At 48.2% G+C, this 23,646-nt stretch overlaps 1 protein-coding gene across 1 annotated transcript in view; it reads right to left on the minus strand.

Moving 5' to 3' along the window:
• Positions 1–23,646, minus strand: part of Plxna2 (plexin A2) — a 208,252-nt gene that overhangs the window by 69,436 nt on the left and 115,170 nt on the right. The window contains exons 5-8 of the mRNA XM_046452125.1: positions 7,101–7,201; positions 3,607–3,730; positions 1,767–1,920; positions 1,086–1,182 (exon numbers count right to left, since the gene is read on the minus strand). Of these exons, the coding sequence (XP_046308081.1) occupies positions 1,086–1,182; positions 1,767–1,920; positions 3,607–3,730; positions 7,101–7,201 (476 nt within the window). The remainder of the gene's footprint in view (positions 1–1,085; positions 1,183–1,766; positions 1,921–3,606; positions 3,731–7,100; positions 7,202–23,646) is intronic.

Consider the following 23,646-nt stretch of genomic DNA (forward strand, 5'->3'; position numbering starts at 1 on the left):
CTTTCCCCACCTTGATTGCTGAGCCCTTTGTGCCCACAACTTGAATCCTACAGACTCAATGACCCTGGAATTATGTCTATTATATAGATCTCAGTGGTTCCTATTCTAGAAAATGGGAGGAATAACTCCATAAAATACTTCCAATTACTAGTGCCTTTGGCATGTTGATGGGCTTGACATCTTTCCCCTTGTTATTAGTCTTATGATAATTGACAATCATGTGGCCCTATTATAGAACCATATGTAGTTCCCTTTCTCTAAACTAAATAGTCTCAAAATGTCCAGCTTATATGGGAATCTTCTGTGCCTTGGTTCTTCTTCCAGAGAAAATCAGAAGAAACCAAGCGTAGGTCTCTCTATCCTGCACTCCTGACCTTGCTTTTTCTTGTGCAATATTCCCAGCTGCCTAAACAGTTGTGGGATCTCCTAGCTGGAAGGCACCAGTTGGTAGGCATTCAGCTGCTGGAGGGGGCTGGTGAGGTCAGGCTGTTGAGGCTCTGGAGATTGGTGTTTTGCTCTGTCTGGCTTCCCCGCCTTTTTTTTTTTTTTTAAGTTAAAGGATGAGTTTGGGACATGGTGGGCTTAAAGCCTCCACTGTTCCTACCTAGTCCAGCTCCTTCCTCTGTGTGCTGAGAGAGGCTACTTCCCCCTTGCCCTGACCTCCTTTGTGGGTGCCTGAGTGCACAGCTGAGTACCCTTGCTCTGAGTCCCTCTTCATTTGCTTTTGGGGGACATGTCCAAACTCCACTCACTGTCAATCTCTACTTAGGAAACCAATGCAGTTGGCTTCAAGAAAGGACCTTTTCTTAAGGTTCTTGGGTCAAGGCTCTCTTCTTACCATAGTAACTTGAGGGTGATATGGGGGAGAGTATGCTGGGATGGGGGCCAAGGAACTCTGATTGAGATCAGGGATGGTGGAGTGTGACCAGACAGCATCCTCTGTCCAAGCCATGTTCCAGACCCCCGAGGGATGCTGTGAAGTGACTACTATACAATTCCTGTCCTACAGGAGCTTAGAACCAAGGAAGGGAAACCCCATACCCACATCTAGACCAAAGGCAAGACTCCTCCTGAGAAGTGCTTACAGTTGGTGGGCGCTGCAGTTGTAAAACTTGAACTCGGTGCTGACAAATATCTTCCCCGTCTCCTTGGACCTCAGCTGTAGCTCCAGCCCAAACCAGTCTAGGGAAAAAAGAAAAGAATGGGGTGTAGTGAAAACCTGGGGACCTGATGGACAGCCTGAGGGAGAGGGCAAATTGTTCAGCCATCCCAGGGCTCTCTGAGAGCGCAGATGGTAGATGGAACCTGCCTGTACCTTCTCCCAAGAGAATCCCTTTGGCTAGTTACCAGTCCATTCCTCAGACCCAGACCCAGAGGGGAATAGCAGAGTTCACAGAGCCCCTTGCCTTGGTTAAGCATGTTAGGTTACTGAAATCATTTTAGAAATATTAGGCCAGAACCCCTCAAGCCCCCCGTTCTATAGAGATAACCCACTAAAAACCATTGACTGAAGCCACCTCCATTCCCAAAAGGGACAGGCAGTCTGCAGACTGTGCACAGACTTAATCCATGTGGGAGCAAGCATTTTACATCTTCCTGAATTTTGCTTGGGGGCATGACAGTTTGCTTTCAAATTCAAACAAGTTGAATAAGCCAATATTAGTATCTGGTATTTGAAGACTCAGTCAGACCAAGACTTGTGACCCTCATCTCTGCCATGGTAGAACAGCCCCCCACATGTGGCTCTCCCAACAGACACTTCTTACCTTGATCCACAGGGATGACAGGGACATCTTTGGGCCCAGGGGAGACACAGATGACCTGGCTCCCGGACACCTGCCCCTCTACCTCCGTCAGGTTCCCAAAGGCACAGGCGATACCAGTGGAGAGATCAGGAGCATCACTCACAACGAGGCTGAGCTGTGGGAGGAACAAAGAGCTCAGAAGACCGGCTGCAAGCTCAGCCCTGCAGGGACCTATTGCTCACCCATCTCCCCTTACCTCATCTCTTAAAGAAGGGCGCTGGTCTAGGTGACCTTCCAGGTCTGTCACAGAACAATTACAGAAATGAATTGCTCATTGGTGTGTAGGATCTTTATTAATATTATTATTAATTGATTTTTCAATCTTATTGAGCATCAGAAAACACAGGGGTTTAGGGCCATTAGAGGTAAAGGCACCAAAAACCATCCCAGGATTTGACATGGAAATTAATTACAAGACTCCATGGGAACTTGGAAGTGTGTCCTGAGCTGAAGTCTTCATCTACAAGGCCTTAATCTGGGCCCCTGGTAGAGTAGGTATGGCCAGTCCCGTGGTCTGCTAGGAGTGCACTAGCTGGCAGGTGACAGCCGCTCTTCAACCTGGCTCTTACTCATTCAATGGCTGCTTATCAGGCTGTGGGATTCCTAGAGTTTCTGCTCCTATGTTCCTTCCCAGCCCTCTGCTCTCTGGTAGGTCCTGGAGTGGGGCAGGAAGTTCACAAGGAGCTCAGAGGACCACAGAAGGGGGGCCCACCAACAGCTTCATGGTGTCTGGGACCTAGGGGTTCCAATCATTTAGCCAGTGGTTTCCAGCCTTGTCAAGTTTGAGGACCCTCCTTTTAGTGGTAAAAAATATCATAGATGTTCAGAAGAATTTCTTAAGAGAAAATGAGAAAATGCTGCTCTCAGTTCAGGGCACTTTTCGATGAGTTTGTGCTCAGCGACAATATATGTGCTCACCATGCTGAATAGGTAAGAAATGTAACTGGCTCCCTCTGGTGATGAGGAGTGTCCCGGGGTTTATGGTGAAAGTACCCCTGTGGGGCTGTCTTCAAGTTGAGGGCCACAGGACAGGCCAGCTTCCCTTGGTCTTCCTACTAACACCTGGCAGCCGCTTCTCTAGTCACTATGGCTGTCCCTTGGCCTTGCCATGTGTCTGCGGGCCAGTGAATCTCTGCCCCAGTTTCATTTCCATGGGGGCAAGAGACTTAGGTACAAACCCCTCTGCTGGTTCTCTTAGCTCCCTTGGAGCCTACACCTCCTGGTAGGGATGAATGAATCCAAATCTTGGAAGGCTCATTAACTAATCAACATTCGTGAATGCTCATAAAGATCTGCAGGATGAAAAAGCAGTCAAGGCTTGAGGACATGAACTATTTTGGGTTGTAACTTGACAGGTGGTTCAGGGCTATTCTATTCTTTTGAATACTCTCTTTAAGCACACACTGACTTCAAATTGAGTCTTGGTCTCTGTCTTATCACCACCCTCACACCCCTCAACACAAAGGCAACTTGCAGATTTCTTGAGAGAGTGAAATATTGTCAACACAGCCCACACTAAAGAATGTGCCGTTTGGTATTGGATTGGTATTGTCACAGACGTTTGCTACTACACACAAAATTTAGATTTACAAAAGAGATCAATGGGCAATGAATTTTCAGGGAGGATGACCCTTTACAATAAGAGTTACCCCTAGGTTTTCTGAAAAGTTTCCTCAGACATTTCAAGTGGGATCGATGTTCAGATACTTGTGCAAGCCTTAAAGGAGCCCACCCACAAAGATGCGTGCCCCCCCCCCCCCCGCCCCACTTCCTCCCTCTGCCTCCCTGCTAAGATACCTACCAGCCGGCTGTGCTCAGACACGGAGATGCTGCTCGGATGTACTGCGAGGCTCATGCACTGGCTGATGCTGGCAGCAAATCGATTTGGTTCCCAGGCCCGCTGGCACTTGTCCCTGCGGGAGCACCTGACACAGACACAGATTCACAAGAGGTCAGGCCTCTGGGACCCGTGTGTTTGATGCCATTGTCCCCTGGTGAGAGGGGTTTGCTGCCCAGAGGCCCGTGGCTTGTCTGCTGCTGGTGTCTTTCACTGTACTTCAGAGGACTTTAGTGACTTCCAGATAGTATTTATGGCATGCAGCTAAGGACAGACTAAGGGGAAGGAGCATTAATTCTCAATACAAGGGATGCAGTTTGTATATATATATATATATATATATATATATATATATATATATATATATATAATCCCTTACCAGGACCATAGGAATGCTCAGTTGAGGGAGGGAGGGAAGTTTGGGGGAACTTAAGAAGTAGCAGAGCAATGGGCTAAGAACTTGAACTATGGAGCCAAGATGTGGGTCCTAACCCCAGACCTATTACCCTATAGCTGTGGCTCCTTGGGCAAGTGACTGATTCACTCTGTTCTAAGTTTCCTCAACTGTAAAAGGGTAAGAGTGGCAATACTACCCTACCTCACAGGGCTGGTGGAAGAATCAAGAAGATAATGCTTAGAATATAGCCTGACACTTAGGAGCCATGCCAGGGTCAGCGCTTGTAATACCAATATTATTGATGATGATGATTAATATCATTATTCACCTCCAGAAGAATTTAGAAAATGAGACTGGGCCTAAGCTGTGTGGGACAATGTGCATATGATCCTGTGTGTGGATTGATGGCTCTTTAAATGGAGAGGTCATGTTTTATTCATTGAGATGTTCTACCTGTCACAGGGTATATTTTAAATAAATGTTTGTGTCGTGAAATAATGCCTCGAGACAGAGAGGCAGAAAGGAGCTGTGGCCAGGGTTGCCTCTGTCAGAAAGCTTGTGTGGCTATTTCTCTGGACATCTTCATCTTGGGCCCGAGGCTCCTCTGCCCACAGTAGCAGGTGGACGCAGTGATGCCCACAAGCAGGAGCTTCAGACTGCCACCTGCTGTGTCCCATGGGGACACACTCCAGGGCTTGGTGTTGCTCCAAACCAAATAGCTCAGGGACACGACAAGATTCGATCAAGCTGTGAGTCCCACCCCCAATCCCCCCAAGCTCCTCCCCCTCTTCCTTTCCAGGCACATAATGGATCTAAATATGAATGCTGTCAAAGAAAAGAATTATTGAGGTTTAAGTGAATCCTTAAGATAGCTCTAAAGTGAGCTCTTGACTGGAGCCTTTATCTCATTGACTCACTGAAATGGCTCTTTTTTATCATACTATTTATGGCAACAGCCCTAACAGAGATAAATAGCCTGGGAGACAATAACACACTTGCAAGAGCAAGGCATACAGAAGAGACAGGAGGGTTTCCAATCCCCCTGGGCCCAGAGGCTCTTTAGCAATCTCCCTCAGCCCTCTGGCTCCATTAAAGAAGCCGGCCTGTGAGCCCGGGAGGTGGGGTCCTGTCTTTTCATCGTCTGGGCAGGCAAGAGAGTATTGCAGAAGGGTCTGTAAACAAGAGAATGACCAGGCCTGGAGAAACTTCTGTTCTCGACGTGTTCTTGGCAGGTGGAATACCGGGTGACTGGTAAGTAGGATTCTCTGAGAACAGGTAAGAAGTTCAGGGAGCAGAGGAAACTGTCCTGATGAGGCTCAGTCATTCAAGGAGACACAACTGACATGTACCAGGAGGATAATGGCGTGACATGGGGCAGCTGGAAGACTTGGGCATTGTTGACCCAACCATGGGTGGTGGTACAAGTTGGGGAAGGCAGATGTGCTTGCTGTTGACTAAATGAGCATCGCTGATCTATGATTCTGCATGGTGTTCTACATGTGAGAAGTGTCAGAGGCAGGTTGGGAAGGGGCAAGGAGTTGGAGATACAGCTGGTCATGGCCACTGCAGAGCCACGGGGCATGTAGCCCAGAGCTGCAGGTAGACTGTACTACTGTCTCCTTCCTTCCTTCCTTCCTTCCTTCCTTCCTTCCTTCCTTCCTTCCTTCCTCCCTCCCTCCCTCCCTCCCTCCCTCCCATATTTCTACAGCACTGGGGATTAAAACCTGGGCCTCGCACATGGCTAGGCAAGTACTCTAACTGGGAGTTCATTTTGTAGCAGGGTCTCATTAAGCTGCCCAGGCTGGCCTTGAACTTGTAATCCTCCTGCCTTAGCCTCTCAAGTAACTGGAATTACAGACATGTGCCACTGCACCCAGCTTTGTTAGGTTCATCAGAGAAAGACATTCTCTTCAAGAGAGACCCTGCTGAAGGGAGCCCAAATTTACTCCCTTTGCCAGTCCTGGGGTGCAGATTGGGTGGCCTCGGCATTTTTACCATATGTCTGATCTACCTGGAGACTCGCTGTCTGGGTTTTGCTAAGAGCATTTTTGCAAAACTTTCTGTGGCATCTTGTCCCTCCAAAACCCAAGTAGGGAACCCAGTGTTCATGGAAACAAATCCAGTCCAGATTTTGCATCTGTGAAGCGCCAGCCTCTCTCCCTCCCTCCCAGCTCTCCCAACACCTGCTGCAGAGGCTGCAAGCCAAGAGCTATTGTCCAGGACCCTGAACTCTGGCCCTCTGCCTCCGCCTCCACCCCAAACCCAGCACATTTCATGGAGATGCTTCCCTGGCTGGCCCTGAGCCATGGAGTTTCCAGCTCCATTGGGCAACAGAATTCCTAGCCAGCTCCCGCCTTTCGGGTTTTCACCCTTTTCTCTCCCTCTGGGGCTCTTCGAATTAGGAAGTTTAAGTGTGATTTTGCATTTCTATTGAGCTGGTATTCAATGGCGGGGATGTATCTGAATAGGGATAAGAGGCCAGTTGGAGTGAGATGCGGACTTCTTGGAATCATGAAATAACGAGGCCAGAAGGGTCCTCCCAAGGGTAAAGCGACCATAATAGTTATTTTGATTTGTGCAGCCTCTCCTGGGCTTCCTTATTTCCAAAGCACTTATTATTTCATTTAGTTGTAACAATTCACCTGTGAAACAGGCATTTTTTCCTATTTAGCAACAGGGAAATGGAGGCCTAGAGTTGTCAGAGGACCCATCCAGGGTCACATGGCAACTAGCTGGAGAGTAAACGTCCCAACTCCAGTGCGGCATCTTTGGCATGTCCTGCAAGCCCTAAGGCCTGGAGATTCTTCCACAACTTCCCTAATGATACAAGGATACCACCACATCACTCCAGCATGGCCGAGAAGGCAAGACAGAGAGGCAAATGCACTACACACAGATAGAAGTCCCCTCTCCCTGCCTCCCACCTCTGCATCACCTTTAGAATTACTCCTCATAAGAGGGAAATTCCTCCTTTCTGCAAATTGCTGTCCCATACCATCATTCTAGGAAACCCCCCTATCTTCTGCATGCCAGCTCCCCTTCCAGAACATTCCCAACTTACATGTTGTGCAGAGTGCACCAGCCACAGTGAGGGTCCCCGGAGCTCAGGCACTCCCCACAAGTTGTGTACTGTTCACATGACTCCACAGGGACCCTGGTGACCTGGTGGGGAGAGGAAAGGGAGCACAGGGAGGTCAGGTTGTGACAATTTGAGAATGTGTGTTCAGACTCACCTATTTCCAGGCACTCTGCCCTAATATGTCTCATAAGAAGGTGACACTGGTGGCAAATCAGTGACCTTGATGTTTTCATGTCTTTTCTGGCTAGGTCAGGTAGGGCTAAGCAGAATGCGTGGCAGTCCCAAGATTTCTTGACTTTGCTAGAGGTAAAAGAAAACTCCCCAACCTATTGCTGCCAGCCTCCGACGTCCTCCCTAGAGCTGGGCAAACCACGGGCAAGTGCTAAAAATGGTTAACTCTGCTGAAAGGCTATTGAGTGGCACAAACTCATCTCTGAAGAGCTTTCAGCTGGGCTTGGGCTGAGACATCCTGCCTGCACAGAACACATTTTAAAAGGGAGAGAAGGAGAAACTTTTCCCATCAAATAATATTCATAGTATGGCACAGGCTCTTTACAGCCAACCAAACATACCACCTGGATCCAATTATCCCATTCTCTGATGGCTGCATTCAGTTTCCCTAGTAAATCTCCCATCCTTTCAAAAGTCTGGCTAAATGGGAACCTCCACAGAGAAGAGCTGCTTGTCTGATTCTGTCTTGCCTGGAAAGTGGGGATTTGCAGATCAAGTCCCTGCCCCCAGAAAGGACAGCCCTGGAAAACTCCTCCTGGCTTTCTGGTGGGGCCCTGTAGGGATGTGAGCTGGACCTGTTTGGACATCACTCTCTCCCACCTGCTTAACATGTGTGTAAAGGTCAGGCAATGGGTCAGGGGACTGAAGTCTTCCATTTGATGTGTCCTAGGTTTCTGTTGCTGGCTGGGGCAGAAGGCTGTTGGGCTGCAAAAACATTTGTTGGACTGACAATGGGTTCTCATTTGCTAGGGCATAGAGGTCCCCCACCAACTGGATATGTAAGCTCAGGTGAAAATAAACTGTGGTCCAGCTTCTGGCAGCAGGATGAAGGCTATGATGAAGATAATTTCACAGCATCCTCCTCCTGGGAGGTTCAGGATGGACCCCAACACTATTCATTCAGCTAAGGTTTCTCAGATGTCCACTCTGGTGCTAAGCAATAAAGAAACCACAGCAAACTACATGCAGATTCTGCCCTCATGGAGCTCCACAGTCAGGGGGACTTGGTAATTACCAAATGAGAATTGCTTCACATTGTGCCGAGTGTTTGTAATACAGGATTGGTTTGATTGCAGGGGACCTTGGGAGCTTAGAGTAGGGTCACTGAGGACAACCTGTCAGGAGGAAGAGACCAGGGGTGGAAGGGTGAGTCTTGAAGTATAAGAATGAGCCAGATGCAGGGACTTGGAAGTCCATTCTCAGCAGAGGGATCATAATGAGCAAAGGAGGCATAGACAAGTTCAGTGTAACTGAATGGAGAGTGTCCACTGGGTGGGCAGAGACCAGCCTGCCATTACTCTGTTGTGCCCTACCTGTCTTTAGCATATCCTAACACTTAACATTTCCACAACACAAGGCTTTTCTGTAAATGAGTGTCATGATTGGCCAAAACTGACTTTTAAAAAGGATACTCTAAGTGTAGACTGGGGATAGCTGGTTTGAACACTTCCTGCATGATATACACCTGAGAGCTTGAGTTGCCTCTAAGTCCAATATGCCCTGCCAGGATGAGAACTAACATTGCTAATTTGATCATGGGCTACCCAAATCCACATAGTGTCAGACTGGGGAGTTATGAGCAGCTTGTCTTCATGGGGTACTGCTCAACTTAAGATCCTTCCCAGAGGTCATCTGAGGTAGGGCACAGATGAGGTCCCTCTGGGACCTGGATGGACCTAGGATTTTTGGTTAGCCCACTCCACAGAAGAGGAGTCTCAAAGTAGCCTTGAAGGCTATTTTCCAGTGTGTGAAGGGCTGCAGTGTGGCTGCAGTAGGATCCATGAATAAAAAGTTTCAGGAAAGCTCAACAGAAGAAAGTTGGAGCCTGCCAGTACTGCCAACGACCTGCTGCCCAGGTGAACACCTATTCCCGGGGAGCACGAGCAGTTCGGGGGATATTTGCCTTCAGAGGAAGGGTGCATCTGTCCCTTCCAATTTTGACATTCCAGGATTCTATTTCCCACAGTTTACCCAATTCCTCTCTGAGACTATTTGTGATTTCTGACCTGTATAACTTGAAAGTAGAAAGATAACATCCAGTCATCCCACCCCTGGCTGATTTCACAGGGCTTTAAAGAGCAACCTTTGACCCCTGACTCATGGCCTGTGATGCCTACTTGAAGTACCTTCCTGACAGGTGCCTACGGGAGACCTTCTAAGGTGGCTTTCCTGGAACTGATGGCTCACAGCCCCTCAGGTTAGTTGGGACCCTAGCTGCTTGGTGGGCTTCCGCTTGCCCCCTCCAACCTACTCTGCAGGGCCTGAGAGCAGCAGTCCAGTGCCCAGCTCCCTTTCTTGGGTTTCGGGCTCCTTGTGAGTGATGTCTGCATCTGGCTGGAAATTAAAACAACTGTCTGCATTGCATTCGGCCTGTCTGTCAAAACACAGCCCGGCTCTCAGCAGCTGGGAAAGGGGGCCCTGAATAGGAGCAGTGTCTCCAGCAACAAAGCCCACTTTCACGCCAAGTGCCACGGAGATAGTGAAACCCTGTTCTTCTCCAAACATGAAACCAACAGCACAACTATTTTTCCTGTTTCCTGGGCCCTCCTGGTGGGATTTTTTTTAATGCACTGAGTTGAAGAGTTAAGTGAAACAGGAAACATATCAGGGGGAGGGTCCTAAAACTTGAATTATTCTCTCCTCTAAGATCTAATAGCCATGCATAAACCAGAGAAAAGAAATGTCACAGTGACTGGGAGGAGACCCTCAAAGTCAGATGTTCCCATGGGTCTTTCTCTGTCCCTATATTCATGTGTTTCTATGTTCATTCATCAACCAATGCTCATTGATCATGTCCTCCATACAGGCCAGTACTAGGCACTTCAGGAGAATAAAAAAAAATAGCAGCATTAAAACACAGCCATCACCTTCAAGTTGCAAACAGACTAGCAATAAAAACAAGAAAGTGATGTGTGTTCCAAGAGGGGCATTGAAAGAGGGCTGAGGGAATTCAGAGTAAAGAAAAAAGAATACATTGGTATCTGAGCTATCTAGTATGAGAGCTACTAGCACCATTGAGCATTTGAAGGTAGCAAGTCCTAATTGAGGTAAGCTGTAAGTACACAACATATATTGGGTTCTGAAGATTTCATATGGAAAAGAAAATGAATAAAATATCACATCCATACTTTGTTATTGGCATATTGAAAGATAACATTTTCTATATATTGGGTTAAAAAAAATCTGCTTCTCCTACTTTTTGAAATTTAGTTGCCAGAAAAGCAAAAACTACACGTGTAGTTAGTTCATGTTTGTGGCTGGTGATTTATTTCTCTCCTACAGTGCTGCCTCAAAGGCAGAGATCCCAGGAAGCCTTCATGAGAGGCCTCACATGTGTCTGGTTACACAATGAAAACTATTTAGTTCTACGGTTTATGCAGATTCTAGGAGGAACAAGCCCATAAGCCAACATAGGAGAGCAGAGTTTCTTCAGACACTTTGTGTGAGGCCAGGGAGCCATGGGTGTGAAACTGGAAGGGCAGGCTTAGGTTCACTTGGGAAGGATGGGGAAGACACAGAGTGGGAATGTGTGATGTCTCTTGAGTGCTCCAGCCTGTCACTCCTTGGCCAAAAGAATATCCTCCATAGACAGGCGGCCTATGGCTATCAAGGAGCAAAGATTCTCCATGTATGGTCCTTGAACCAGCCCAGCTGCCATCACCTGTGAGCTTATTAGACAAGGAAATCCAGGGCTCTATTAATCAGAATTGCTGGGCTGGGTCCAGGAAATGGCTTTAAACATCTTTTCCCAGCAGATTTGCAGATGTGCTTAAAGTTTGAGAAGACTGTTAATAGATGACCTCAGCTCCTTGGGGAAGTCTTTTTTAAATGACAGGTCTTGGGCCCAGAAAAAAACAGAATCAAATCTGCCTTGAGGCTCTGGCTGAGAATAGAGTGACTTGAGGTAGGGGGCTGGGGTGTGTGTGTGTGTGTAGGAAAGTGACAGAACTCTTGGGGACCACTGATACCCAGGGAGAAATTGATTTTGCTAACTCTGAGGCTCTGACATCCTCAAAAGATCAAGTTCAAGCCTCTGGGGTCAGGGGCAGCCTCACGGTGGCCGATCAGGGGTGGCGCTGTCTTGGGAAGCTCCAGGAGGCCAGAGCGCTTTCTTCTGACAGTGTCGCCTGCACCGGGCGGCAAGCAGTCAGGCTTGGCTTTGTCAGGGCTGATTCCTGGTTAATGGGACACTCCCCTGAGACTTTAATTAGTGTTCATTTATGATTATTGCATTTTAATTATGCTTGAGGCTCCCCGTCCCCCCCTCCACCCTGAGTTGACCAGAAGCGGGCTGATGAGAGCCACACAGGGGGGAGGACGCTCTGTGCCCGCCTCCTCTACTGCTGTCACCCCAGGACCCATAGTGCTGTGTGGGGCTGCCTCGAACTGGATTCCACCCTCGCACTCCAAATTCTTTTCTGCTTGATCTTGTCTTGTAATTACGCCTCTAATGAATATAACTGTCCTATTAAGTCATTTACTTAAGAAATACTCTTAATTAAAGGTGACTCATACTGTGCTCTTGACTCCTTTGGCCCCAGGGCCCAGCGTCACTTCCCTGTGTCTTCTTGGCCTGATTCATTGGGACTGGAGATCCCTGTGGGAAGGGTGCAGCAAGGTGTGCAGAGCGTGGGGGGTGGTCCCCACTCCCACTCCCACTCTCCCTGTGCAACACACTGGGCAGCCCAGTACTGTTGGACTGGGGACATGAGATTATGATTGGCCACGGGGACAAGTCACTAAGGGAAATGGCTGGAACCAGCCTTGTTCCTGAAGATCTTGACAGACATGGTGTATCCTTAGGGTTTGGAACACAAAGAGTGAATCCAGGAGGGGCTCTGAGGCCCTGATAGTTGCTGTCATCCTTATTGTTGTAGACAGAGGTTCTGGACAGTTATGGCCACCAGAGGCAAAGGAATCATTTTTCAGGTAGAAGAAGAACAAAAGCCCTGGGCCAGATGAGCTTGGGGACAGGGCATCTCTGCCACCCTGGTTGGACACTTGGAAGGAGCTCCATGGTTCTGAGCCCCTGGAAGATCTTCCAGAGAAATGCCTGATTGAAAGAAAATCCCACAGAATTCTGACGATGGATTTTGGACTGGGTCGCATTGAGTCCTTAGACATTACTGAGCACTTACATTGTGTTAGTTACCCTCTGTTAGGCACGGGGGTTACATTCTCTGCCCTCCCAGAGCCCACCATTCAGTTGAGAAGAAATCCAAGGAATTAGATAATCTCATTACAGTGGGACAGATGCCATAATGGAGGTAAAATCAAGACACAGTCATGGGTCAGAGGACAGAGAGTGGCAGCTGGCCTCAGGGGGCTCAGGCAGGAGCACTCAGTGTTCAGAGAAGCCTGCGGGATTCTTTGCAACTATGCAAACCAGAGACAGAGCGACAGGGAAGGAGTAGGGAAAGCTGTTTTCCAGGCAGCGTGGTCCTTCCGACACTGAGCATTTAATCCCCTGCTTCTCTGGAATCTGCTCTCCCCTGCCAGATGGTCCACCTGTCCCTGCATGTGTGCCCTGCTCCTGACACAAGGAAAGGAACAGAGGCCTTCTCAGTGGCCTGGAGCCAGGTGGTGGGGTGGGAGGTGGCACCGACAGCCTGGATGGAGCATACAGTTGGCCTCATCATCAGCCTCCTGGTCCCCAGGGCTCAGGGCAAAGTATTCAGCAGCTGAAGCTGTTGGGACTGTCTCCCTGGGTCTCTTTCCTTCCTTTGTGATTTTCTTGCTGGTTCCTCCCTACCAGCCTCTCTCTTCTCTCCTTCAAGTTTGCGGGATTTCAGGCCCATTTTCTTCTCTTTTCCCCAATCCAAACCCTTTTTCAAGAAATGATCTGACACTCATTGATATACCCTGCTGATGGCAGATGGAACAGAGGCCCCACCAGGGCTGCTGTATGGGCTGAGATCAATAGCACAATCACAGAAATACTGGCAGAGGGTTTTAGCATTTTCAAAATGCTTTCATACATATTATATCATTTGATCTTCACAGCTCCCCAGGGAGGAAGAAAGGACAGGTATTGTTATGTATTATGATTACCATTTGATCCATCAGGAAATTAAGGTCCCCAAAGGCTGTCTTAACTCCAGTCTCACAGCAAGTGGCCAGTGGCCAACTGGAGGAGAATCCTCCATTTCCCAAGATGGAGTCTTTACTCCTCTTGGACATGCTTTCGGGGCTGTTATTGCAGGATGATAAGGGAGGAGTTGGCTCTGGGGTCAGTTCCAGGAGAGAGAGGCTGCTCCAGATCTGGGGTAAGATCAGAGCAGGGCTGAAGTGGCTAGAAGCAACCTAGGGGAAGATAAGTCTCTGCTGTGGGCAGCTCAGGGTGCCCCGCAGCTATGAGCTGATGGAATGGATGGGTGGTGCTTTCTCTTCTTTGCAGGCTCCCCCTGAGTCCTATCAACCTTGAAACCAATATATGTACTGGGCATGGAGAGGCAGGAAGAGGTTCTGCCTGGGAGCTTAAAGTTCTATCCTTCTCTTTATACCTGATGGTGGCCAAGGTTCAGAGTCCCCGCAGGGAGGAAAATGGGGGCCAGTGGTTGGGGACGCCTAGCCAAGCCCCAATTCCTGACCTGATTCTCTCAGGCATAGAAACCAAAGGGGACTCTCTGGGATATGGCCCTGCTTCCCCCAGCTCCTGACATAACTCATACTACATTCACCTGGGCTCAGCAAGACTCCATGAAAAAGCACCCACACCTCTCTCCTGTCCTGGGAGGAAAGAGCTGATGGGATGAATGCCTGAATGGAAGTACCTTAATGGAAATCTCCCCTGCTGGGAGAGCTTGAGGAAGGTGTGGAAGCATGGGTGAGGGCATGTCCCCTTCCTGAATATGCTCCCCAGGGACTTGGGGGAAGCAAGGGCACTGAGGACTCCTGCTGATATCTGACAGGCTGCTGGATGCTCTGAGCCTGGCAGTTGATGGAGCTTGTGGAATGGAACAAAGCAGCGAGAACAATAGTAATCATAACTGCTGCTTATCCAGTGTCTACCGCATGCCAGGCACTTGACATACATTATCTCATTTAATCCTTATGCCCACCTTGCAGGGAAGTACTCTTAGTCCCTCTTTACCTAACAGAAAATGAAGTTTCAGGTTAAGTAACTAGCTTGAGGTCACATGCCTTGCAGGTGGCAGAAGCAGAGTTTGAGTCCAGGTCTTTCTGACTTGCACATTGAGGCAATGGGGTTGAGACAGAGGTGAGGACTAAAGGGGAAATGGGTTCTCTCTCCTGGGGCTGCCCCAGGGCTGGCTGCTAGACATCAGTGCCCGGGCTAGCTGTTGGGCAATGCAATTATGTTCAGCTACCAGACCACTGCATGTCTCTTAGCTCATTTGCTCTCCTCTGTTTTCTAACAATGATTCATCCAGTGAATCAGAAGGTAGAGAGCAACAGAGTCCATACCAAAGGGTAAAGAGGGAGAGAGGTGGGTAGGGTGGGAGAGTCCCTGCCGGGCTGTTCTCGAAGCTGACTAGGGCCACTCTTCTAGTGGTAGAAGAGGCTGTGAGCAAGTGCCCTGTTTTCTATCCCAGCCTCCTGTGGACTGTCTGAGCCCTTGGATCACAAAGCTTGCAGGGTGCAGGAAGCAGGAAGCAGGGCTTCCCAGCCTGGACTTGTCTATTTTGAGCTGTGTGGCTCTGGGCACTTCTATCTACCGCTTCAAGCCTCCAAGTCCTTATCATCCAAACAGAGCCACCACCACCTGTTCTTCATGTGTCAGGGCATCCCAGAGGGCAGAGCACCACACTTTCAGCTGAGCTCGTTGCTACCAATCAGCTTCCCAGTAATTAACGCGAAGAACTATTATTGTTCGTTCCCAGGGTTGAATCCATTTCTTTAAAAAACTAAGAGTGATGTATCCAGGTCCCTCTCAGCCCCCATAAAGTGAACACTAACCCAGGCCCTGGTCCATCCTCTAAGCTGTGACAGTGGTAGGAATGTGGTCATCAAGAAGGAGGCACGTGCTCCCAGCCAAGCTGCTGGTGCCTCCAGAGTCTGTGACTGCAGCTAAAGTGACATGCTGACCAGAAGCTGACCCCAAGGCTGTGTCCTCGGTGCTCTGGACTATCTGGAGACCCGAGGGTGGAGTGGAGTTCAAAGAGCAAATCTATTTTTAATGACTTGGGGGAGAAAAGTAGAGTGGCTGAGTAATTCAGAGTAATTAAAGCTATCTATCACTCAGAGAGAGGAGTCCAAAGTTGGTTGAAGTTTTAAAAGATTTTTTTTCCCCTCCTCATTCATAAAAAACCCAGCAGAGGTCCTACTGGAGTCAAAGAAGAGAGGACAATGGTGCAAGAAGCTTCTGGCTTCAAACAATGCAATTCAGCCTTTGGATAGCACTGGGGAGGGGCCTGTCTTATTTCAGATGCCAGAAGGCCCTGAACCCTGCTGTGGTTTGCCTTGGGTCTGGCCTGTCTCTGTCTCCTGACTTCTGAACAGTTTTCAGGTAGAGGCCATATTGTGGACTTTGAAGGAGACCATCCTCAGTTTCTAATGCAGTTCCTGTGCTCATCAGTTATATGACCTCCTAGAGTCTCAGTTTCCTCCTCTGCAAAAGGAGAATGATGATAAGGATGTCAGTTTTGCAAGGTCATTTTGAGATGCACGTGAAAACTATTCCCAAAGAACCTTGCACACAGTTGGTGGTGCTCAATCCTGGTGGCTATCATGCTCAATTTCCAGGTGCAGACCCCACTGAAGGTGGCAGTGTTGGCACAGAAAAGTTGCAGGAGACCCTTGCCCCCAGGCTTTACGCTGCTGCTCAGGTGACCTTGGGAGGTTCACCTGGCCTTTTGGGGCTGAGATTGCTTACCTATCAAATGGGGAGAATTAGGACTGCCCTGTAGATGAGGACTGAGGCAGCCCCTCAATCTATTGTCCTTATTCCTGACATAATCCAATGCTGCACATCTGCTCAAACTTGGCATCCTTGGCTGGAAAATATCATATTAAACCTGGTCTCCTAGGGATGAAGGCAAAACTTAGGTAATGTAAAAATACAAAGAGGGTAGAAAACCCAGTGGGCAAAGCAGACATTCCCAATACCACACCGTCTGTTTTTAAGACAGGACTCCCGCGCCAGGAATACAAGGGAGGTAGAAGTAGTTCAGGATTTTGGAAGGATCTACAAAGAAGCAGAGATGCTGATACCATTGTCTCCATGACAACAGTGGAGTTATTCAGTTAGGGAAAGCAGGTGGGATAGGAAATGGGGGATGAGAAGGATTTGGGAAATAAGGCCTAAGAAATAACTAAAACAGATCTCTCACCTGGGAGCCAGATGCCTGGGATTAGCAGGGCCCTACAAAGCTCCCTGTAGGGCCAACACTGACTCATGTACCCCGGGAGGGGGAGATGATGATGGCAAAGGCTGGAGAATCAGGGCAGGGGTGCCTCCTCACCTGGCTACTTCCATCCATCCATTCCACACTGGTTATTGGCCCAGAACTTGTTCCCATGAGAGCCCTGGCCATTCAGGGTCCAAGTCCAGCCTTACCACATGGAAGCTGAGTTTAAAGGCACCTCCTAATAGGCCCCGGTCTTTGGGTCCTGCCCTCTGGATTTCTGGCCCTTGCCTTCTAGCCACCAGGAAAGACTGAAAGGAGGGGTTTGGAGCTCAGTTAATACTAAATTCTCTTTTGAATCTGGAAGACTTTCAGCTTATAAAGGGGAGATTTGGGGGGGGGGCGGGAATCAGGGGAAGGAGCCCAAGAGGAAAGTGGTCAGGAATCTGGAGTTAAGAACACCTTTGCTCTTGTCTAAGTAGAAGGTTAGAAGCTAAATGATAGGGCTCAGAGGACTTATATTTGGGGGAATCCTTTTACAATAGGGAAAGGAGGTCTTTTGGACACCACTGCTCCTGAAAGAGACAGAAAAATGAGCTCCCTTGGGCAAAGTTCCTGACAGCACTTCCTAACCCAGCTCTGGTTTCTGCCCTTGGTGCCCAACTGTCTGTCCTGCTCTGATGTTGCCACTCATGATTATTGATGCACATGTGTGGGCCCTCGGTGACTCCTGGTTTACTAGTCTTCCTTCCTTGATACTGTTCTTGGAATCTACTCATGAAGTAATCCAGGTTGAGGTTCCCGGGCCATGTTTATAGGTGGGGAGCAATCCTACCAAATGGAATGCATCTTCTCAACTACCTCACAGCTTTACTTTCTGGCCGTCTGAGACTTGGGCATCTTGCCTGCCCCGACATAGGAGTTATCCTGGAATATATTCACTCTGACTCTCCTTGATGTGCTAAGTGGCTTTCTTTCTTGGAATGGTCTATAGAGCAGCTTTTTGGTCATTCGAAGCTTCCTTGGACAAAATCAGTGTGTATGTGAGGGGAGAGGGAGACAGACAGGGCAAGAGAAAGGAAAGATATGAATATATTTTAAATCTTTAATGAAAAAATGAGTCTCCTACACTTATATTAAAAAAACAGAATTTCTTTTCTATACAGCTCATTCATTCATTCATTCAATACAGGCAAAGTGGTATGATGAGGGGGAGGCTCCCAGGCTTTGCTGGATTTAGTGTCCCTGTGCTGCCTAGGGAACCTGCGAAGACTAGTCAATTGGATAAAGAGCATTCTGCCAAGGTAGCAAGACCACATAGCCTTAGAGCACTTTGTTCCCAGGGGCTACTCAGGGTGGGCGGATTGGCTTGGCCTCATGAATCTACTTTCACATTGGCTTTATTTATAACTTGCAAATGGTTGGAATATACTTGGCATTTATAATTTGTCCAATTTTTGTTTCTTCATTTACTCACTCATGCATTATTCTGTCCAGGTGTGAATCAATCCATCCATCCATCCATCCACCCACCCATCCATCCATCCATCATCCATCCATCCCCCAGATCAAGTATCAAATCCTGCACTGTGATGCTACAAATGGGAGTGAGTCTTGATCTTAAAGTGCTTTCCAGAGGCATGACCTCTGACAGGTAAGCTAGAAAGTGGAAAGGGTCATTCTAGAGAGTCCAAGCTGGGAGCATTTCTATTGTATCTACATGAGTAGAAGCAGGGAAAACTCCAAGAATGGGCAAGGAGTAGGAAGGACCAGGGAGTCGATCAGAAAAGTGAAGGAGGATGGACTGTGGCAGGCCGGCCAGGTTGGTGGTGACAGAATGGAGAGGAGGAAAGGAGAAATTTTGCCTTTCTTTTTTTCTTTTTGTACCAAGGATTGAGCCCATGGTGCTTAACCACCGAGCCATATTCCCACCCATTTTTATATTTTGTTAGAGACAGGGTCTTACTGAGTGGCTTAGGGCCTCGCTATGTTGCTGAGGCTGGGTTTGAACTCATGATCCTCCTGCCTTAGCCTCCTGAGTCACTGGGATTACAGGTATGCGCCACTGTGCCTTTCTTCTTTCTGTGTCACTGCCATGGGGGTTCTGACTGCCCTGCATCCTCACAGCAGGATGGGGACTCATGGCCTCATCAGTCTGCCTTCAAGCCTTCCCACATGGGATGTGTTCTACACACCCTAAAGTTCAAGGTGGGATGGACTCTGTGAGGGAGGCTACTTGGGTCCAAACCTCTGCTCTTTTGCTTATTAGCTGTGTGACTTGGGAAAGTTACTCATCTCTGAGCTTCTCTTACTGACTTATAAAATAGTTGTGAAAATAATGCATTTACTTATATAAAAATTTTCTGCACATGAGGAAATCATTGAGGGAGTCTTAGTGAATTCTAACGAGCCCCCGTTCTTAGCCGGCTCTTTGGCACGAAGGATGCACAGCTTAGAAAATCCTGAGTCCGGTGCCTTGCACACAGATGATGGCTATTATTAATAATCACATATTAAGCATCGGCTGCACACTCTATGTAGACATTAAGTTCAAAGAATCAATAGACAAACCCTGATCCTAAAGTACTCAGAGTGTGGTCAGCAAGATAAACAAATGTCCCCAGTTATGATGAAATATTAGTGCTCTAGATGGAGATGTGTAAAGCTACAGGAGCAAAGAGGAAGTGCAAAATCAGGGAAGGCTTTTGAGAGGCTGTGTTTTGTTCTGATGATCAATAATAATAATAATAATAATAATAATAATAATACCTCCCCCCATAATCAGGAAAAAGAAAACACTGACCCTGGATGGAGTGTGTAGTCCAAACACTCGAGCTGGATATTTCAGCTCTTTGAACTGGGCTCCCAAGATGACCCTTCTCACGCCCTTGCTGCCCTGCCTGAGCCTGCACTGCTCAGACCCTCCTCCCCTTGACAGCTAACTACAGGACCCTGGTTCCCTTCTTCAAGAAACCTTCCTCTACCAACCTCTGGAAACTTGATCTCTGAATTAAAAGTCCACCTGTCTCCCCAAATAGTAGGATTCTAACGTACATTTTACACTCTTTTCAAATGTGTACCTTTTTAGATTATACCCAGTCCCTGACTTATAATGGCTTAACTATTTAATTTTTTTAGATGTTGATGGACCTTTATTTTATTCATATATTTATATGTGATGCTGAGAGTCAAACCCAGTGCCTCACACATGCTAGGCAAGGCTCTACCTCTGAGCCACAACCCCAGCCCCCAATGGCTTAACTTTTTATGAAGCAAAAGCAATGCATCTTCAGGGGAAACCCTACTTCGAATTTTGAATTTCAATCTTTTCCCAGGCTGATGGTATGTGGTGGCTACTCTCTGGTGATACTGGGCAGGAGCAGTGAGCTGAGGCTCCCAGTCAGCCACCTGATCATGAGGATATAAAACGGATATTTTTCAGGGACTGTGTTGCCAGCGTTTTGGGATATTGTGCACGTTTGACATTTTTGTATCTCATCAAGTCTGCAAAATGCCTATCTGTGTGTAGACATGAGTTATTCAATACTTTATTATCAAATAGGCTTTGTGTTCAACGATTGTTCCCAGTTGTCGGCTCATGTGAGTTTAAGGAGGGCTAAGCTAAGCTAGGGTGTCTGATAGGTGTGGTAAAAACATTTTCAACTTCCCATACTCTCAACTTAGGATGGGTTTGCAGGATGTAACCCCATCATAAGTCGAGCATCTCTATCCACAGGACTCTGCTTGTTCCTTCATGTGAGATGTCCCTGTATGCTCCCACTTCAGTTTCTCATACAACAGAGTCTATAAATACCTACTGAGAAGCTAATCACATGTGTCTAATGATCCAAGTTCTATTTTAAGCTCCTTAAGTAACTGCAGTCTGCTAAGGTTCTCGAGGTGTGGCTGAGCCCCCTGGCATCCTGCTACCATCCATTCAGTGACTTGAGGCCTTTTAAAAAATAGACAATGTTTATAACACAGCAGAGGCTCCTGGTGTTATGAAAAGGACACAATTCCAGAATTGTGAGGAATCTGGCTCAGCTTTACCACATCCTCCACTGTGCTGGCCAAGTCTCTTAACCTCCTTGAGTTTCAGTTTTCACATTTGTAAACCTTATTGAATGCTAAAATTGAAGCATCCACCAAGGCCCCAAGATGCCCTCTAAAGTAAGGTGGGCTTTGAAGAAAAGTGGCAGAATGGTATGAGAATTTTCTGAGTAGGTTCTCAAGATCCAGGGTCATAATTCTTCTGCCCCTTACCCTTGGTTTTCTGACCCAGAATAATGACATAAAAGAGTGGAAGAAAAATGAAAGAAAAGAAATTTTATGTGATTTTTTGGGGGGTGGGGAGCCCTGAGGATGTTATAACCTAGCCACCCTTCAATTGGACCACATGGAAAACTTAAGGTGCATGTCCTGGGCCACGGGAGGACAGGAGAGGACAGGAGAATGCAGAAGGCAGCGAATCCCAGGGGCTGGTGAGCTCTCTGCAGGTGGAGCGCAGAGTGCAGGTGAACTAATGAGATCACTATGGCAGGCCCAGGACGAGCAAGTGCCTCTCGTGCACCAGATGTGACCACTGTAGGAGGCCTGGGGGCAGATTACACCTGTCTGAGAAGATCCCCCAGAGGTGGTGCTGGGACCTCTCTGTGAACATGTAGACAGAGATGACTTCTCCAAAATGAGAGCTGCGGGAGATGGCCAGCAAGAGGAGCACCCCTGCTTGGTGGCGCTCCAGTCACAGATGCTCAGCAGCAGGCCACCCAAAGGCCACTAAGCACCCAGCCCTGGAGCAATCAGAGACCTCAGCTGCTCAGGGATTAGGGGACTAGCTTGTGACATTTCCAGTTCAAGAGAGAAAGCACCTCTCGGACATCTCCCTTTCCTTCCTCCAAAGGAGTCAATACCAGTGGTTCTGGTGGGGGAAGGATGGGAGAGAAAGAGAGGAGTGAGGAGGCCCACCTCTCATGGCTGCAAACAGGAGCATGCATGCAGCAGGGCCAGGCTGGGGGAGGAAACAAATCTGAGCTTTGGTCGAATCCAGAGTTTCATTCTCATCTAGAACTGGTGATTGTGATTCTGAATTGAGACTGTGTTTGGGACTCGGAGTGACCAGAGGACTTCTTATCCCAGAGTGAGCTTCTAGTGATGCAGGCTGCCTGAGACCTCAGTGGCTCTGCCCCACCATAAACCCTTTGAAGGGGTAGTGGATTTAAAATAAAGCTGTTTGGGTGGAAACTCCCCACACACTGGCTGGATGCAATAATGTTAATGACTGCTGTTGCTAGCTCACCCATCGTCAGATGGTCACGAGAAGTGAGAACCATCACATGGCACTGCTCAGTATCGGGCTTATTGCATGAATCTGGGGGAATTATTGCTATTATTACTTCTGAGTACAGGTTGATAACTTACTGTCAAAGCAAAAAACATTTTTTTTTAAAGGAAAGTTCTGGGCATCATCTCTGGGATAAGAAGTCCTCTGGTTGCTCCAAGTCTCAAACACAGTCTCAATTCAGAGTCACAATGCCCAGTTCTGAGGCCGGCAGAACATTCTTCCTGAAACCCCTGTAGCTTTCCAGGGAGTGAATGGGCCATGTGGTCTCTTCTACTGAAGTGGCTCCCAGGTAGGAAGAAATTGAGAACTGACACCAGGGAGAGGGGCCTCTTGGCCCATTTGCCCCTGGCTTTCAGCAGATACAAGGGCAGCTGTTGGGTAGGACATCTGCATTTGAGGAAGACTGAGCCTCGGAGAGGTGGCTGGAGCCAGGTTAGAAGCCCTCTGGGTGCTCCTGCGTCCCCACAGCTGTTAGATCCCACCTGAGCCGCCAATGGGGATTAGAATTGTGCAGCCCCCATTTGCCTGAAGGCTGCCTGTGGGGACTGTTCAGATCTCTACTGTCCTCACTGCTTCCTATACCTGACCTTCCGCGGTGGCTGCTTCAACTGTAATCAACGTCTTAGAGTCTCTGGGGGTCATAAGCAGAAACTTGTGGGGGCTAGATAGAAGAGAGACAAAAGAGCCTCCCCCTTTTAAACAGGTGCTTAGGAAATTAATTAGAGAAAATAATCACTGAGTTGTCTGAGTATTTTATTTGGTGCATGCCGGGTCTGGTGGAAAAAAAAAAGCAGAATTTTAAATAATTTTGGAGTTATAACTGATGTAATTAGGTGCTCAGTGAACACTTAGCATCGAGCTGTGCTTATTAAAATTACTGTTTTAATCAGAACATTGCCAGAGAATCATTAATAATACAATGGTTTGATTCCCTGGATCTCCAATTAGACCTGGACTTTTAACCACCTGAGCATAATCTGGCTCCGTCTTGGTACGCTCTGTGGGTGATGCATCATCATCTCTAGGCACGAGGGGTGGGCATCAGCACTGCTGTTGAGTGACTGCCTGAATGCTTTATTTTGGATCAGGGGAGACAGCTGGGGAGGCAGGGGTACTGAGGAGACTGAAAGGTGGCAGTGGGGGATGTGGGTCTTCAGATGGCCAGAGAGGTTACTGCAGGCGAGACCCGCTGTGCACACCACTCTAAGGGAACAATAAGCCACAATCTCACAGACCCAACAGAAGGCCTCTGCCCTGATGCTGCCCTCACACAGGCCTGTCCCTCATCTGAACCCAGTAGCTGGCAGGGAGTGTATGGCTCTGTCCTTGTGGAGCCACCACCCATCCAAAATGGAGGCCACAACGCCAGGTTAACTGGGAGACCCTGGGGCTGCTTAATGCTCACACTGTGAGAGAGACCACAAGACCGGCCAAGTTTTTCCGGAACTTCCCACACCTCAGGGACATTTTTGTGGCAATGAGGTCCAGAACTGAACGATGTGCGTGGGTGAATTCATGTTCCCTGAGGTGCCTGGCTGAGCTGGCATTTAAGGAGCAGGTCTGTGGCCAGGCATCTAACGCTGAACACAGGGCTTTGGTGTCTGCACCTTCCGCTGGTGACTCAGTGTGTCCACAGCACTGATTAAGCTCC

The sequence above is a fragment of the Marmota monax genome, unplaced genomic scaffold (genome assembly GCF_021218885.2).
Source record: "Marmota monax isolate L192 unplaced genomic scaffold, Marmota_monax_Labrador192_F-V1.1 WCK01_AAM20220418_F8-fsc00105, whole genome shotgun sequence".
NCBI lineage: Eukaryota > Metazoa > Chordata > Mammalia > Rodentia > Sciuridae > Marmota > Marmota monax.